General features: G+C 40.1%; 1 protein-coding gene across 1 annotated transcript in view; it reads right to left on the bottom strand.

The window, feature by feature from the left end:
* Positions 1–15,072, bottom strand: part of LOC133966586 (neurexin-1a-like) — a 294,707-nt gene that overhangs the window by 223,554 nt on the left and 56,081 nt on the right. The window contains 3 exon segments of the mRNA XM_062401563.1: positions 5,130–5,177; positions 6,353–6,382; positions 7,961–7,978. Coding sequence (XP_062257547.1) covers positions 5,130–5,177; positions 6,353–6,382; positions 7,961–7,978 — 96 coding nt within the window.

Genomic DNA, 15,072 nt, shown 5'->3' with positions numbered 1-15,072 from the left:
AGTGCCCAAAGATTGTTATTTGATCAAATCCTTGCATATCTCACTACATAATTACGCGCTCTCCCCCTCACACGAACATGAATCATGTTTTTCACACTATTGAAGGAACATGAATAATTAGAGGTGTGAAATACATTTTGAAGGAATTCCGGCAGCCTTACCTTGCCACTTTTGTTCCTCTCTACTAGTTCTTTTTAGACGGAGCGACAACTACACATCTTCTCAGCAGCTCTGAGGGGTCTGTAGCCTGCAGCCAATGAGGGTTTTAGTGCAGTAAATCACTGTAACTCAGCGTTTGTCATTTAATTTAATTTTTTTTTGTTTATCTTTCAACATTAGGTTTTAAAGATATTGTGGGGAGGAGCCGGCTTTCATCTGTTCAATGATTGTCGTGGTAAGGGATGAGCTTTGAAGTTTTGGGCCCGTCAACAGGAATATTTGCTTAAGCTTCTTGAGGATTTCCCGGCAGAAATCTCCCCAAAGACGTGAGATATCCATATTTGCAGAGACTTCAAACCTGAAACTGAGCAAGACTGTGTTTCACTTGAAGACATATTGCCACAATAAACATTTTCCCTTCACCTCCATGTTTGTAATTTCCAAGTGAGTTTCTCTTTAAAAGCTGTTTGAATGTGACAGAAGCTGCAAAGGCAAAGAGAAAAATCAGGAAGGAGGCAGATCCCTGACTTTCTTTAAGCACTAGCTCTATTACTTCACTGACACTTTTGAAAGCTTTGCCTCCTGGAAGATTAAACACTGTATACATAATCGTTCTCATCGCCACAGCAGTAAATCACCTTCTTAGTTAAAAAGATCGAACATAACACTAAACTCTATTTTTACTGTTACTTTTCATATATAATAACAATCATTCGCTGATTAGGAACAAAACAGCTTTGGTTGGAGCTTTTGGACCAGATGGCGATGACATCACCCATATGCCCAGACTTTAGAGATAAACCTAATTGAGTTTTTGTGGGGAATCTTGAGTCAAGCTCTCAAACAGCACTCCCCCTGACATTTCACATGACGAGGGTACAGACGAACACTGACTGTAAAGTGTTGTTCCCTCTCTGAGTAGCCCTGCAGGACACATGTGAATCGCGCTTGGTTCCTCCCTCACTCCGGAACATCTACGGACCACGGAGATTTAAACGTATTGAAGATGTGTTTAATGTGTCGGGTTAGAGCGGAGGAAGTCAGCGAATCAGAGAGGAGCTCACCGACAAGTCTGCGAGGTTTTATGTAAAGCTACAAAGGCAACATCTGTTGTTGATTCAACGCACACCACATGCTATTGTGTTAGCTGTCACATAAAGACGGCAAACAAGTCTTGATAAGTTACGCTCTGATATGCTGTTTCGCATTATTTAGACTAGAGGAACTTGTTACGCCGTGTTTGCAAAGTCCCCGTGTGCTGCAGATGAACTACTCCGAGTTGACAACCATCATCAGAAAATATAAAAAAGCTCTCTGTGCATATGGCTGTTATACACTGAAAAGTCTTTCCAATATGCAAGTGCCATTTCCGAGCAGCGACATAGAACTTCCTCATAAGTTCATGGTTTCTAAACTTTTTTTTAAACTAATCGACTCACCTTTTTTCATATTTTTCACCACTGCTACGCACATCAGTATCCCACAAGCACCTACACAGCCCTTAAAGCTCAACATGACGCTGTGAATATCTACTCAACCAATACATTGACAAATCCTTTCGCTGCATGTGACATTTATCTCAAGTGCCTGGACAGTCGCATGTGGAAATCTATGTTGTCATATTCCGACCACCAGTAAATTCCAGCTGCCATCTCACAAACCTGTCAACACAACTGTAAATGGAAAGAAGCAAACGTGAGAGCACTCAACTCTATCGTGAGCCCACCGCTCCGCTGCCTCTACCTCACCCGCCGCTGAGGTGCGCACTCTAACCCCCCGTTGATGTCACTGATACAAAAAGCCAGAACATAACCATGTGATGGCTGAAGATGACATCACAGTGGTTTTAATAAGCAGCCTCACAAGCAAAACAGAGACAAATTGTTTCAGCACCTTCCTAGGGAACAATTGATTTAAGGAATATTCAAGCCACTGTACATGACTGTTAGTATAATCCTAATAAACAAGTTAAATAAATATAAAAATCTCGCACTACAGCTGAGGTTTTTACATATTTTAAATTACTATTATATAAAGTAATGTAAAATAGAAATATAACTATGTGGCTAATGCTTAAGTAATGAAGTAAAAGCATCAGGAGTTGGACTAATTGAAAAATCTGCAGAAATAATCCATTATGATCTCTTATGCAGATAAAAAAATCTACACTGAAGCTTGTGCAGTTGTAAATGTGTGGAACCTGAAAATCCCACATACTGTACATAAAGTGAGGCTTTCTCTTAACACACTCCCACATCACTTACTCACCGAGCTGTACTCAATGCCTGCTTAAATAATATCCATAGCTATACAATGAGATGAGGAATGCAAACATATAACACCTCCATAAAGATGCTTTTTTTAGAGTCTCGTGACCTGGATTAGACACCGGCATCAGAACAGAGCCAAGACTCAAGATGTATATTTGAATCCACTTGCATGGAAGGTAAGCTGTTAATGTTTTTGTCAACATCCACTATACTATTGCCAATATGCAACTATATTTTCGATCAAGGAGTGATTATGGCATGGGTTTTGTCTCAAGTGGCTCAGGTCTCATTCATAAAATGTCAAACATAACAAGTGCTTGATGTATATTTCAACCTTGTGGATTTGTATTATAAACCCAACAAACCAGAGTGGAATTGTATATGTGAGAACATTACATGTCATTATGCTGACGCTTTTGTCCAAAGCGACTTACAACTAGTACACTCAACATTTATGAGAGGCCATTTAGGGGTTCAGTATCTTGCCAAGGACACTTCGGCATGCAGATGGGAGAGAGTGGGGTTTGAACCGGCAACCTTCTTGTTGGAGAGCCACCACTCTAACCGCTAGGCCACACCGCCCCATATGTATATAACCCATATGTAAAAAATACAAACATCCCAATTCAGGGTCCACATCCTTCGGGGGCTACATGTGAAGACAGATTGTGTCCCTATGCAAAAACGAGGATGTCCCACCTCAAATGCACCTTCAAATGCGCCCAACCATCACTGAGCAACAGAGGATCCAATGGTTGAATCCCACTCAGACCAACCTATCCCAGGATACATTGCATGCTGGTAATTAAGTTACCGAGCTAGCTATGTGAGTGGCTAAGCTGTAGGCTACAGAGCAAATGGCTGTGATTTGGTTACACATTTACCTCAGCTCTTTCTAATCCAGCAAAGATACAGAAAAACAAGCTTCAAACTGAAAGAGCAACACTTTTGGCTTGTGAAGCTGATTCCTTGATATGAGCCCTATGTAACTCTTTGAAGGCATCTGATGATGTGTTGTCCTTTAAGTGTGCAGTGCCCAGTTCAAAAATCCTTGTTGCAGTAGCTTCATGTGTTATAAAAAGAGCCCTGCAGTTAAGACATCAAATTAATCGGTCAAGTAAAATAAAGCACATCAGGAGCAAACACACCAACAAAGGCCTCACTTCCATGAAATCCCCGGGAGTGCGTATACTGTCGATCTATAAAATAAAAAGGGACAATTTCTATCTTTTGAAAGTGAAAGCAATTACATTAGAAAGTGGACTAAATTAGAAACGAGTGTACCTGTAAGCCTGCCTGCACAGCCCGCAGTTCCTCTTAAGCCGCGCATGGCAGTTATTGTGATGACAGCAATTAAATACCCAGTGATTTGTGTGCCAGTGGTATTACGACTTATCCCTCTGCATGCCCTGCTCTCCAGAGCTGCATGGGAACAAGGTTTTTCACGAATCCGGTGTCGATGCACAAGCTGCAAGCAGCAACATAAACTAGCCTGTCCTCAAAGGAGCAGCCATGAAACACCGGATAAACCACACAAGTGGTTAAAGTGACACGGGAGGACCTCAGTGGGAGCTCACATAATGCACACTATTCTCACCAGCTTAAAGCAGACAATGAACACAGGCGCTTGTCCTCGCCTCTCCGTTTAATACTCAAATGGGCAATGTGTGTTCGAGACCGCACAGTACATAAGTGGACTGACTAGGTTTCAAACTGTACGACACGGGGGACATCTAACCACGGCCCAAATTAGAAGCAGTGTGCTACGTATGTCCGATTTGTGCCTCATCAGCATTCTCTCAATATCTCCCTGTGGCTTTCCTTCTGCCACATCCAAGCTTGGTGTTTGGGTTGGAGTAGTAAAAACCTGTTCGTTTCACATGAAGCCTTGGAGTGCACACTAAATACAACATTCTAATCTGAGTGGGTTTTAATCCATTATTTGACTAATTTGTGTAAAACGGCAAGTCTACACAGGGGGCAGTATTCACGTAGTCAGGGGCTATGCAATTTCAGTTTGTATATTTTGGATGGCCTGTATCATTGTGGTGAAATTTTTTTTTTTAGATAATTGGAGCATTGACCAATAGTATATTTGTATGACTATATCATAAGTCCTTTTATTCAAAATGTTCACTTCAGGTACATGTGTATTGAAAATCACACTTACCTTAGGGGTTGGAAAAATCAGTCCTGTAATCTTATTATAAGGAATGGTTTTGTGTGTGTGTGTGTCAGTTTGCGTAGGTGCATTTCATGTATGTGTGTAACATCCGGCATTACAATCGCATTCAATATAAATCCATAAGGCAGGTTGAAGACTTACCTGTTCAGATGATGCTTCACAATTTCATGACAACAGACATTTAATACATTTTATTTTTATTGTTGGTATAAAAATGTACCAAAATTCTGAATGAGAATTTGTGAAACCTAAATGAATAAACTGTTACATTCCAAAGCAGCCTCAAGAACAACAAAAAGGAAGAAAAATAAATGTTCCAGAATGCAAGTGGGCTACTTGAATGTCACAGTGTTAAAAATTGCTTCTTATATTATAATTTATACAGTTTTACATAATTTTACATTGAACAAAGCGTACACATTGACATTCAAGTTACCCACACTCTAGTCAGCTCATGATGACTTGCTAAATTTTACTTTACTTTAGTAACCAACTTGAAAGTATCAAAATTTTACCTTGAATGCTCAGTAGGGACCTTAGAGACCAAGTTTCCCCTCTCTGCCCTGAGGAGGAGAGTCAAATAGGAAAGATCAGAAGTCCACTTACCCCACGGGGAGAAGAGGTGAGGATCACAGCCAGGATGGGAGGCCCACAGCACTATGATTAAGCCTCACTCGCAACCCCCAACCCCATTATTTGAACTAAAAGAGTGTAGTTACCCCTGGGTGGTAGAGGTGTACTCGAACTAGAGCAGAAACTATTGTTCTGTTCAAATAACCCCATGAATCGCATTGAGGATTCCCATGCACAAAGCAGAAGAGAGACAGTGGGCACAGCTTAGACGGGTGAATGCAAAGCAGAGCGACACCTACCTTGAAAAGCTCTCATTAAAAGTTGAGAAAGCAATTTGAAAAAATGCCAATGACTTTATATGCTTCATTTAGCATGAGTGTACGAGGCCACAAACACTGCTGTCATAGTTAAATGAATTCAGATAATCAAAACAGCTGTACCTTTACTTTTACCTATGAGAATTGATGAAATGTTCCATGAAGAAAGCAGATTCCAGACAAAAAGGAAGAACAGAAGGAGAGGAGACACCGATAAGTGTCATGGTCAAGTTGGAGAAGGACAGAGGAGAAGGAGGCTTGATGGCTACACATATGGGTAAATGCAAGAAAGAAAGGCAAAGGGGACGAAGAAATGGAAACTTGGAAGAGAAGAACAACACTTCACATTGCTCTGCTTCATGAGGAGGATATGCAGCGGCCATAGAGATGGAATGATGAAGATAGAACGTTGGGACTGTTCGCAACATGCATTAACAGCAGCGTGGCCAGATGAGGAAGCTATTTTCCACCACCATGCATTGTGTCCTGATAATGGTAATGCGAAAGTCCCTTAACTGGAACCACATCACCGTGAAACACAAGAATGTACAAAAGATGTGAATAATTAAAATGAAAGGAAAGGGAAAAATAGAGAGAAATTAAATGGCTACCCAGCAGAGTAGGGAACGGTTCTAAATGGGCTTTTAAAAAACGGGGTCAAACGAAGAAAAATGGAAGTTACCATGAGGTCATTCAAAGTAAGAAAAATAACTGAAATGACAGCACGCATCTGAAGCGTCAAGCCTGGGCAGCCGTCACGAGAGTAAGAGGCAACGCACATTTCCAAACACAACAGGAGCGGGAGAACACAATGGAAGTGTGACGGGATAAAGGAACGGAGCTCATACCTTGGTCGCCCATCATCAGGTGTGCCAGACCTTAAAGGAAAACGAGAGCACAGTCAGCAGAGAACAAGGGATCATGGGAAGCTGTGTGACACTGGCACGCAGGCATCTCTTTCACAGCAGATGTCTGTTGCTACTTCAGGAGTGTGGGGATCAGGAAAGAGTGGGACGGAGAGAAACAGAGGAGGATGGACAGACAGGGCGAGCACGATGGAGCATTCGGCCAACCGAAGCAGGTTGCGATGCGTCATCAGCCACTTACTAGACATCATTCAGAAATTCAGAAAACTCAGGTTGACCCGGTTTTTCCCTAAGATGTGAAGTGCCCAAACTTACTCATCCTACATTTTCCTGACAGAGAGGTCGCTCGACACAAATACAGCTGAGGCCCAGTTTACCTTGACCTTCAACAACAACGGCCGTTCGTACGTGTAGCATTTGTGTCATATGCTGCTTTCAGACATGTACTGAACTCCAGAGATCCTTCAGACTTTCTCCGCAGGGGTTGTAACGCAGAGTGAGCGATGGCGCCGATGTAACAGCGGGAGATCCTTCGCGGGATTCATCGCGAGACAGTGGGGGTGAGGATTCGAACATGTGGCAGGCGCAAAAATATGTAAAAAGCAGTGACGAAAAAATGGAAAGTGCCGACGGAGATGTGAAGAGAGTTTGTGGTGGTAAGAGCCAATGCCAGTTTCAAAGGGCTGGAATTAATATGCCCCCCCCGCCTGAACCCTGGGATTTTTTGCTGTTGCGAAACCGTCTGAGCAGAGAAAGTCTGGACCCACTCATCTGGAGTTCGTGTCTGAAAACGGCTATACAGATGAGGAGGATCGGACATGGTCTGGTCACCACGCCATCTAAAGAAGCAAATCGCTTAAGTAACAGTTAAAATGTATTCAATTAATTCAATTGGCACAATTAACAGCACTTAATGTTTTCTCTGGCATGTGGCTACAGCTAACGTTATCTGCCTGGATTATGGAAGCTAGTTGTTAGAGTTTATGTTAAACAGTGGTCCAAAGGGAATTTGTCAATATCGTTCAGATTTTAAATGAAAAGTTCAGGGTCCAAAGTCCTGCTGTTCTTTGTTATTGAGGCAGTTTGAACTAAATTACACCTGAGATGGAAGCATTTCTAGTTTGTACCGTAAAAATCTGTGGCACTCCAAGGTTACTAGAGGAAACTTTAATAGGTAATTCAGTAGCATGACGCACTGCTGAGCTTTTATGTTGGAAAAGCCAATTCCATTTCTTCAAAAATATATTGGTCTTGATTTGACACAATCACTGTTACCCATTTCAATAGAGTATTTTACCCCCTGATATTCCTGTTGATAATGCAACAGGAATTTTAAATCTGTATTTTCATAATATTTTAAATGTTTATTTGGTGGGGGGAATATATTTAAAAAACAATAATATGAAAAACTAAAACAAAGGAGAACCAGAGTTACCAGACTTACCATTGCAGTATTATCAATACTTCGACCAGTATAAAACATTGGCTTACAGTTATTTAAGAAGCCTCATCAGCCATGACAATGTGTGGACATATGCAGATTTATTTTTAAGCTAGAATGGAAACCAACAATTACAGCAACCTACCCACCTTCAGTTTGGCTGTCTTCTGGAAGCACAGACAGGCAGAGAGAAAGAGAGGAAAACATTCATTAAGCAGCATGCAGACTAGGACGGGCCATTGCATGTCGTAACCATGCAAGACATTAAACATCACATGCAAGTGACCTGTTGTAACCCCTGCAGAGGATTTTTTATTTTATCCAGCCCCCCACCCAACCTTTTTTTATCTATGTTTTGCTCAAACACTGACCTGTAATCCAGGAAATGACTGAACTAAATGAGACCTTCTGAATATTTGATAAAACCTTGAAGAATTCATCAAGTCTTTGTTGTCAGCGGCAGATAATAATAAAAAATAAAATTGGCTTCACCGTTAAATGATTTAAGAACCAGTATTGATCATGAGGCATAAGATGGTGGGGGGATAAAGAAGCACACTTTGAAGCTGGTTCATCTCGTTGTGTTCGGCTCATTAAATCTTTTATTTATAAGAGTTAGACTTCGAAAAAAACAAAAACATGATGGACTATAGCCATGGTATCAACAATTATTTATTTCAGCAGACTCCAAAGGAATCTGTGTGGAGTGTTTTTTTCTTCTTCTTTATCTGTAAATGAAAAAGCTGCTCTACACCACATGTGATGAAACGCACTGAACGGGAAAATAACCTAAATAAATAGAGTTGGCCGTGGTACAGAAATGCCTCTCAGGTTTCAGAACAAGCTCTCGTGTTACTGGATTTCTATTCAGGTGATTTGGTCACAGCACTGGGAGCGGTGACCAGTGAGCACGCACGGGAAATGCAGAAGGAGATTGCCTACAAAATGAAATTGCCCTAACATTAGTTTTGGCAATCAAAGTGAGGTTTGTGAAGGTGAGAAAATTGCCATGTAAAATCTGTCACTCTGATAGAGGAGACCACTACATGTCGGTAAAGTGACGGTAGAGAGGTGAGGTGGACGTCATGCTACAGTGGGGAAATAACTTGGTTTAGCTAAAGGATGATTTGGCTGGAAGCATGCAAAACCAATGAAATGAGAGTGTGTGAGGGCCCATTGATGCCTATGAAAAGAACAAAAAGCTGGTCAGTCAAAGTTTGTTCATCATTAAGTCTGGAGACTGATGCCATTTCGTATCGAAATATTTTGATTCAATAAATTCAACAAAAAACTTTGAGGAAATACACAAATTGATAAAAAGGCAATAGAATTTGATGGCATCACAATATTAATTTCAAATTTCATGCATGTAACGTCTTAACCAATCTTTTTCTCCCGTCAATCCAGTTATTACAGCCATGCAGCCAGATTGGAACAGAAGCCTTGTTTCCACCGCCACATGATCTCCTACCTCTTTCAAATTCTTGCCCAGATTCAAGCGATTTTTTGACCCAACACTTACCACAGCCGCAGGATCCCTTTCCAAATCAGACACCATGCACATACAACAACCCAAATCCACGTTTTGTGAACAAGTTACAAGAGCATCACCTGTTCACTTGTTCAGTTCACATCACATGATCGGTTCATTTCAAATTTGAGTCAAATATTTCCCTGGATACATTTTGTAACGTGAAGTCCTTATCATTGTCGAAAGGGCTCAATTTGTTTTAATCTGTCGTTTGTGAAGCTTTATGTGTCGAATCGATAGCATTTTCAGAATTTGTGAGGTTGAATGATGAGGGATGCCCTTTGTTCACAAAACGTCTGCTTGATGATGAGAAGCTCGCTGCTGAAGAAGCATTGTGACACGGAAGGCATGAAGCTGGCAGTTTGCAAAGTGACCACATGAGAAGAGAAAGCAAAAAAAAGAATCGAGACCATTTCCTGACGTCCGGACCCCAACGACTGACACAGATTCATACATTTCCCCACAATTACATAATCTTTTATTCCACTGCATTTACCCTTTTTTAATAGCTTTATGTTGAACGTTTTTTTTATTGTGAGGTTAGTATGCAATTAACTGTGTTTTACCGATTCCCTTCCTCAAATTGTTAATGATGAAACCACATTAGTATCAGGTTGTTATTATTACTTACATACAGGTTTAGAGTGTCACAACTTTAAATCTGATCCGAGCTCATTGCCTTCACACTATAACAAATCCACTTGCATTTCAACCTCGAGATACAGATTGTGATACATAAAGAAAACACAAAACAGGTGAGCGGAGACTTTGACTGGTGGACGGATTGTAGTGCAACCAGTAGAGCAAATGGTTTCTTAGAGCGTGGGTGTTTTACTTTTAAATCGAACTTTTAAAGCAATCTTTTGTGGCCACAATAAATGAGGCTTCATTTGGTCGTGTTCTGTAGAAAAGAGGCTTTCCTCTAACAGCAGTATCACCTGACAGAAACCATTAAAACAAGCCCCCCCCCTCACACACACACACACACACACACGTATACACACAGGCACAAACACACACTTTCTTTTACAAATGTAGCCAGCTGGTTACATCCTAATCCAGAGACGTAAATCCATTTAATCCCCTTGACAAAGTGATCCCAGTGCTATTGTGCTGGTAACACTAAACCAAAATGCACTCAACTGTCTATCAGGCAAACTGCATCTCGGATGGTCTTGTGCCGTTGATTATGCACAGGGTGTATCGCTCTTGGAAAATAATTACATTACTATTCAAGTTGATGCCTCAGTGAATGACACATCTGGTGTTTGACAAAAGAAAAATAGGACGGTGAATAAATCTATAAATTGGATGGGTTTTCCTTCTGTTGGATTTGGCTTCTGCAGATGTAATACTGACACTCTCGATATAACCTTGACCCTCCGACTATGAGCCCGGTGATATGTAAGCCAAAGTGACAGTTGGTGAAAAGCCAAACTATCTCTACTCAATCCGGTGTTGCACAGCAGCACGGGCCACCGTCAGCCAGCTCGACAAACTGTCATGGAGTTGTCCGTGTCTGTCCAGAATGCAGTTGGCTGAAGAGACCCGACAGACCTGGAATTCATTCATTATCTGCAATTCAAAAAACACATGCTGTCTGCCTGAATCAATCTTTTGTCATCCGCTCCTAATGCCATCAGCATTGCAGCGGTGTAGGTTTGCTCAATTTCTCCCCCCTCTGTTATCACCATGTTTCAGCAGGATTTACAGTGTGAAGCCTCCCTTCATGTAAAGAAGCTTAAAGTGAATATACCCCCAAATTAACTAGTTATTCCCTTCTCTTCCAAAAGGGACCTATGGGGTGCTAACTGTGATAAGGTCAATTTCACTGAACCAAAATAACACGAATGGGATAGAAGTGTATGGTTTGCGCCAGCCTATCTTTTTTCTATTGCTTCTCTGTCACATATATAATACTGAAGAGTACAAATGATATCTACCTTCTTCATATCTACATCGCCAAGGTAGAGTACGTGCCCCCACAATTAGGGCCACAACATTAGCCTCTGTTTAGACTTTTCAACATTAGCCACACCCTGTAGAATATTTATAACTGGACCCAAAGTTCTTTGCTGAATCACCGCCACCACCTGAGAGGACCTGCTTTCAGTTAAATAATCATTTCAGCAGCAGAGAACCACATTGTCTGTGTGATGTCGCAGCTTTTAAACAAAAAGCCCCATTTTCTCTTAGAAAGACAGTGTTTTTAAAAAAAGAGAAATATTCAGCCTTTGCCATTAAAGAGTTTGACATTGACGTTCTGCAACTTCTCATGCAGACGCTTTTCAGGATGTAGTTTCTGAGCAAACTTTTCAGAAGGGACAAAGGTAATTTAAACAAGGGCACGATGTATAATATGTATATGTAATTAAATGAAATTAAGTAATATGTGAAATAATATTCAATACTCTGAATTATTAAGCAAATGACACTTCCTAATGAAAGCAGTTCAATTCCATTTTAAATAGCCTCAAACTGAAGCAGTTTATCACGCCCCGCAATGCTTTGAGAAAGTGGGTCAGCTGCACTAAGTTTCATTGTGGCAAAGCTGGAAGTCAAAGCCTCGCCTTGACAAAATTCTCTGAGAGTATCACTTTAAAGATGCTGCAGCGAACTTCAAAGGTTAAAAGCCGCAAATGAGAACGAGAGGTAACTGACTGAAAATGTTAAGTAACGTTATGCAATACAAAATCAGTGGATTGGACAACACACGCTCATGTTTGCCCAATCTGTGTGAGGCTGTCTCGGCAGTATTTACAAATGTAAGCAGAGGGTTGCGTAACCATCTCAATCTACTGTATGTGCACACAAGCATATGTATGTAGGCAAAACCGTTAATGTGTACACAGATGTGTAAATGTATAGACAAATATTTAATATGTTAAATGTAAATATGTAAAAATAAACCGAACGTGTACAGTGATTTGTAAATCTGTAGAGAAAATGATGAAATATGTAAATGTATTTGCAATATTTAAACAATTAATAAATGTTTACATATATCTGTAAACGTGTAGAGAAAATACAATGTGTATATTGATCTGTAAATATTTACAAAAATGTGTTAATAGAAATATCTGACATAGATATGTCTTTAAATATGCAAATTTCCAAATGTAGCAGCCTATACTATGTCACACCACAACCAGTCGAAGGTAGCACACAGTTATCGTAACTCTAGTCTAGCCAATTGAGGATTGCATTATCAAATTCATCTACACAATTAAAAAGCTCAATACTTCTGGCATCATGTTTGGTGATTTTCCCAGTTGAGATAATCACAAAACTCTAAAATCATTTCAAACCGAATTGGATAAAATTAGAACTTTCGTTGAACTTTTCTTTTTTCTGCGGTATTATTAATCAGGATGTTGAAATGTCATCATTATACCTATAACAAAAACAAAGAAGAAGAGAGGGGAGTGAAGCTATAGACAGCTCATTAGTCGTCACAAAATGGAAAATACAATCAGGAAGGCTGCTCTAAAATCCCCTGTCGCTGAGACGCTTTAAGGGAAAATGTAAAAGCCTTGCAGCAAAGGTTAGAGCTACCAGAGGATCGATTTGTTGTTAAAATACAATTTAGAGAGTAATGAATATAAGTGGGGGCTCATCTCTTAGTACCAGAGACCAAACCTAATGCATCTACCTAACAGGGGAGGGTTAGTGGCATTACACAGCTCACCATCTCCCCCATTATCCTCTTCAAGCAACAAAAAGGCTGGAGAAAGGAAAGGGGCAGAGTGACCTGCCACTCCCATGGAAACAGAAAGCTCCTACACCTGTGCAGGTGAACTGCAGGATCACAAACAATAAAGAGAATAAAATAATTAATAGCACTTTTATTTGAAATTACCCCACTGACATTGGGTTCCTCAAAATTGGATTATCCAATCCATTTTGGCAGAAATAGAATTAATGTACAAACATTTGTGATTATACAACAAAAACTGTTTACAGGGGGCAACAAAAGAAAAAATAATACTCCCATTAGTATTTTACAGAAGTTAACAACTATGGTAAGTTGTAGCTTGTGAGATAAAGACCATTAGACAGATTTTCCTATCTCAGGAGAGAGACAGTATTGAGTTTTAGGGAAAGGGACAGACTTTCTCATCTTTTTTTTTAACCGTTAAAATGTTTCAGTTTGTTGTTTTTTCTCACGAGACTGGCTCCACAGACACTAACAGAATATTTTTAAACTTTGAGTTTTATTCAATTAATTAATTAAATCCACTCAAAGTTCAAGAGTTTATTGTCAATTTAATTAATCTTATTATGCGGCCACCATGAGGTTCACAGGAAAGATGGTGTGTGGACAATATATTCCTATTCAGATATTTAGAAGGATTCAGACCAAACAGACAGGATTGTGGCAGCAGATGTGCTGAAGACCTCTCCATTCTTTTACATCCTGTAGGTTAGATGGATCCAACAGGATAATCAGACCAGCTTATACAGTAGTTCTAATAAACTTAATCCCAGGATTGACGATATCTAGGATTGTATTACAGATGCAGAGTAAATCTCATTTTTTTGCGATGCAGTAGCTGTTAAACACTTGAGCATTAGGCCCTGAAGAGGAATTAAGAAATCGATGTAAACTGCAAGGTTGTAAGTAAGGCTTCAGCTTCATGTAACTAGTTATGAAACATTTCATGTCTTAATGTTTTGAGCTACAGACACCAATGTTTCCTTTTTCTAAACATGCTCAGCAGTAGGTTGAGAAGGCTGTCACCGGCCCTGTGATGAATCCATATTTCCACAAGGCTCCTTAACTTCAACATTAAATCTTTTTGATTTGAAATGACAGCAAAGACGTAAGAAAGGTCCCTGATGCAACCATTGTTCATTTGTTCCTGATAAATTTGAATTGACTGCAGTACTATTTTAACAAACTCATTATGTAAGTCACAATCTATATTAAGAGGAGAGATATAGAGGAAGGAGAAGCCGCCTCCTACTTGTACTTAAAGTCGAAAAACTCCTCCAAATGTGACACATACCCGACACTACACTGCAGTCACGTACACTGTATATGCACCGGTGCTTTCACTAAGAGTTTTTAAGTCACGAGAACTGTTCCTGAAAACGAATTTGTCTTCACTCGATCGTTTGCACGACAGCTTTCAAATTACGTCGGTGCACTTTTGACTTGTTTTTAGTATTTCAGACGACTCTCATGAAGGATGACACCCAACCAGCAGCATCAAAGGCAACTTATGTTCAAAGTAAGAAAAAAAAAAGAAAAAAAAAATCATCTGCAGCCTGGAATTCTAAAGAAGGTTTTTTTCCCCCGCCTGTGAACAGCATTATTGAAACAGAAGATCAAACCGTGCAGACGGCAAAGAAAGAAATGCAAAGTGAAAAGCAAACAAAGAAGAAAATTGAGTTTAAAGCTGTAATTTTTGCAGATGTCATTCATTTCCATGACAGCTGTTGAGAGATAACAGTGTTCAATCAATGAATTATGCATCTCATGATATACTGTAAGCCCCATGAGCTTAAGAAGCCCAGATAACAGTGTATTGTCCAGTTTAATACAAGCTTGTGTGAATGTGTGTGTGTGTGTGTGTGTGTCATTTATGTGTTTATTTGTGTCGAGGGACGAATCCTGTTAAAGGAAGAGTTTGGTGTCAAAGAATTTCACAAACACCCTTTGACAGTCGGGTGCAGTTGTATTTAAACAAGGCAAAAAATCCTCCGGGAAAATCCCTCTAATCTTTT

Source organism: Platichthys flesus, chromosome 12, assembly GCF_949316205.1.
Source record: "Platichthys flesus chromosome 12, fPlaFle2.1, whole genome shotgun sequence".
Taxonomy (NCBI): domain Eukaryota; kingdom Metazoa; phylum Chordata; class Actinopteri; order Pleuronectiformes; family Pleuronectidae; genus Platichthys; species Platichthys flesus.
The sequence above is the reverse complement of the archived record's forward strand: the minus strand, read 5'-3'. Positions and strand labels throughout refer to the sequence as shown.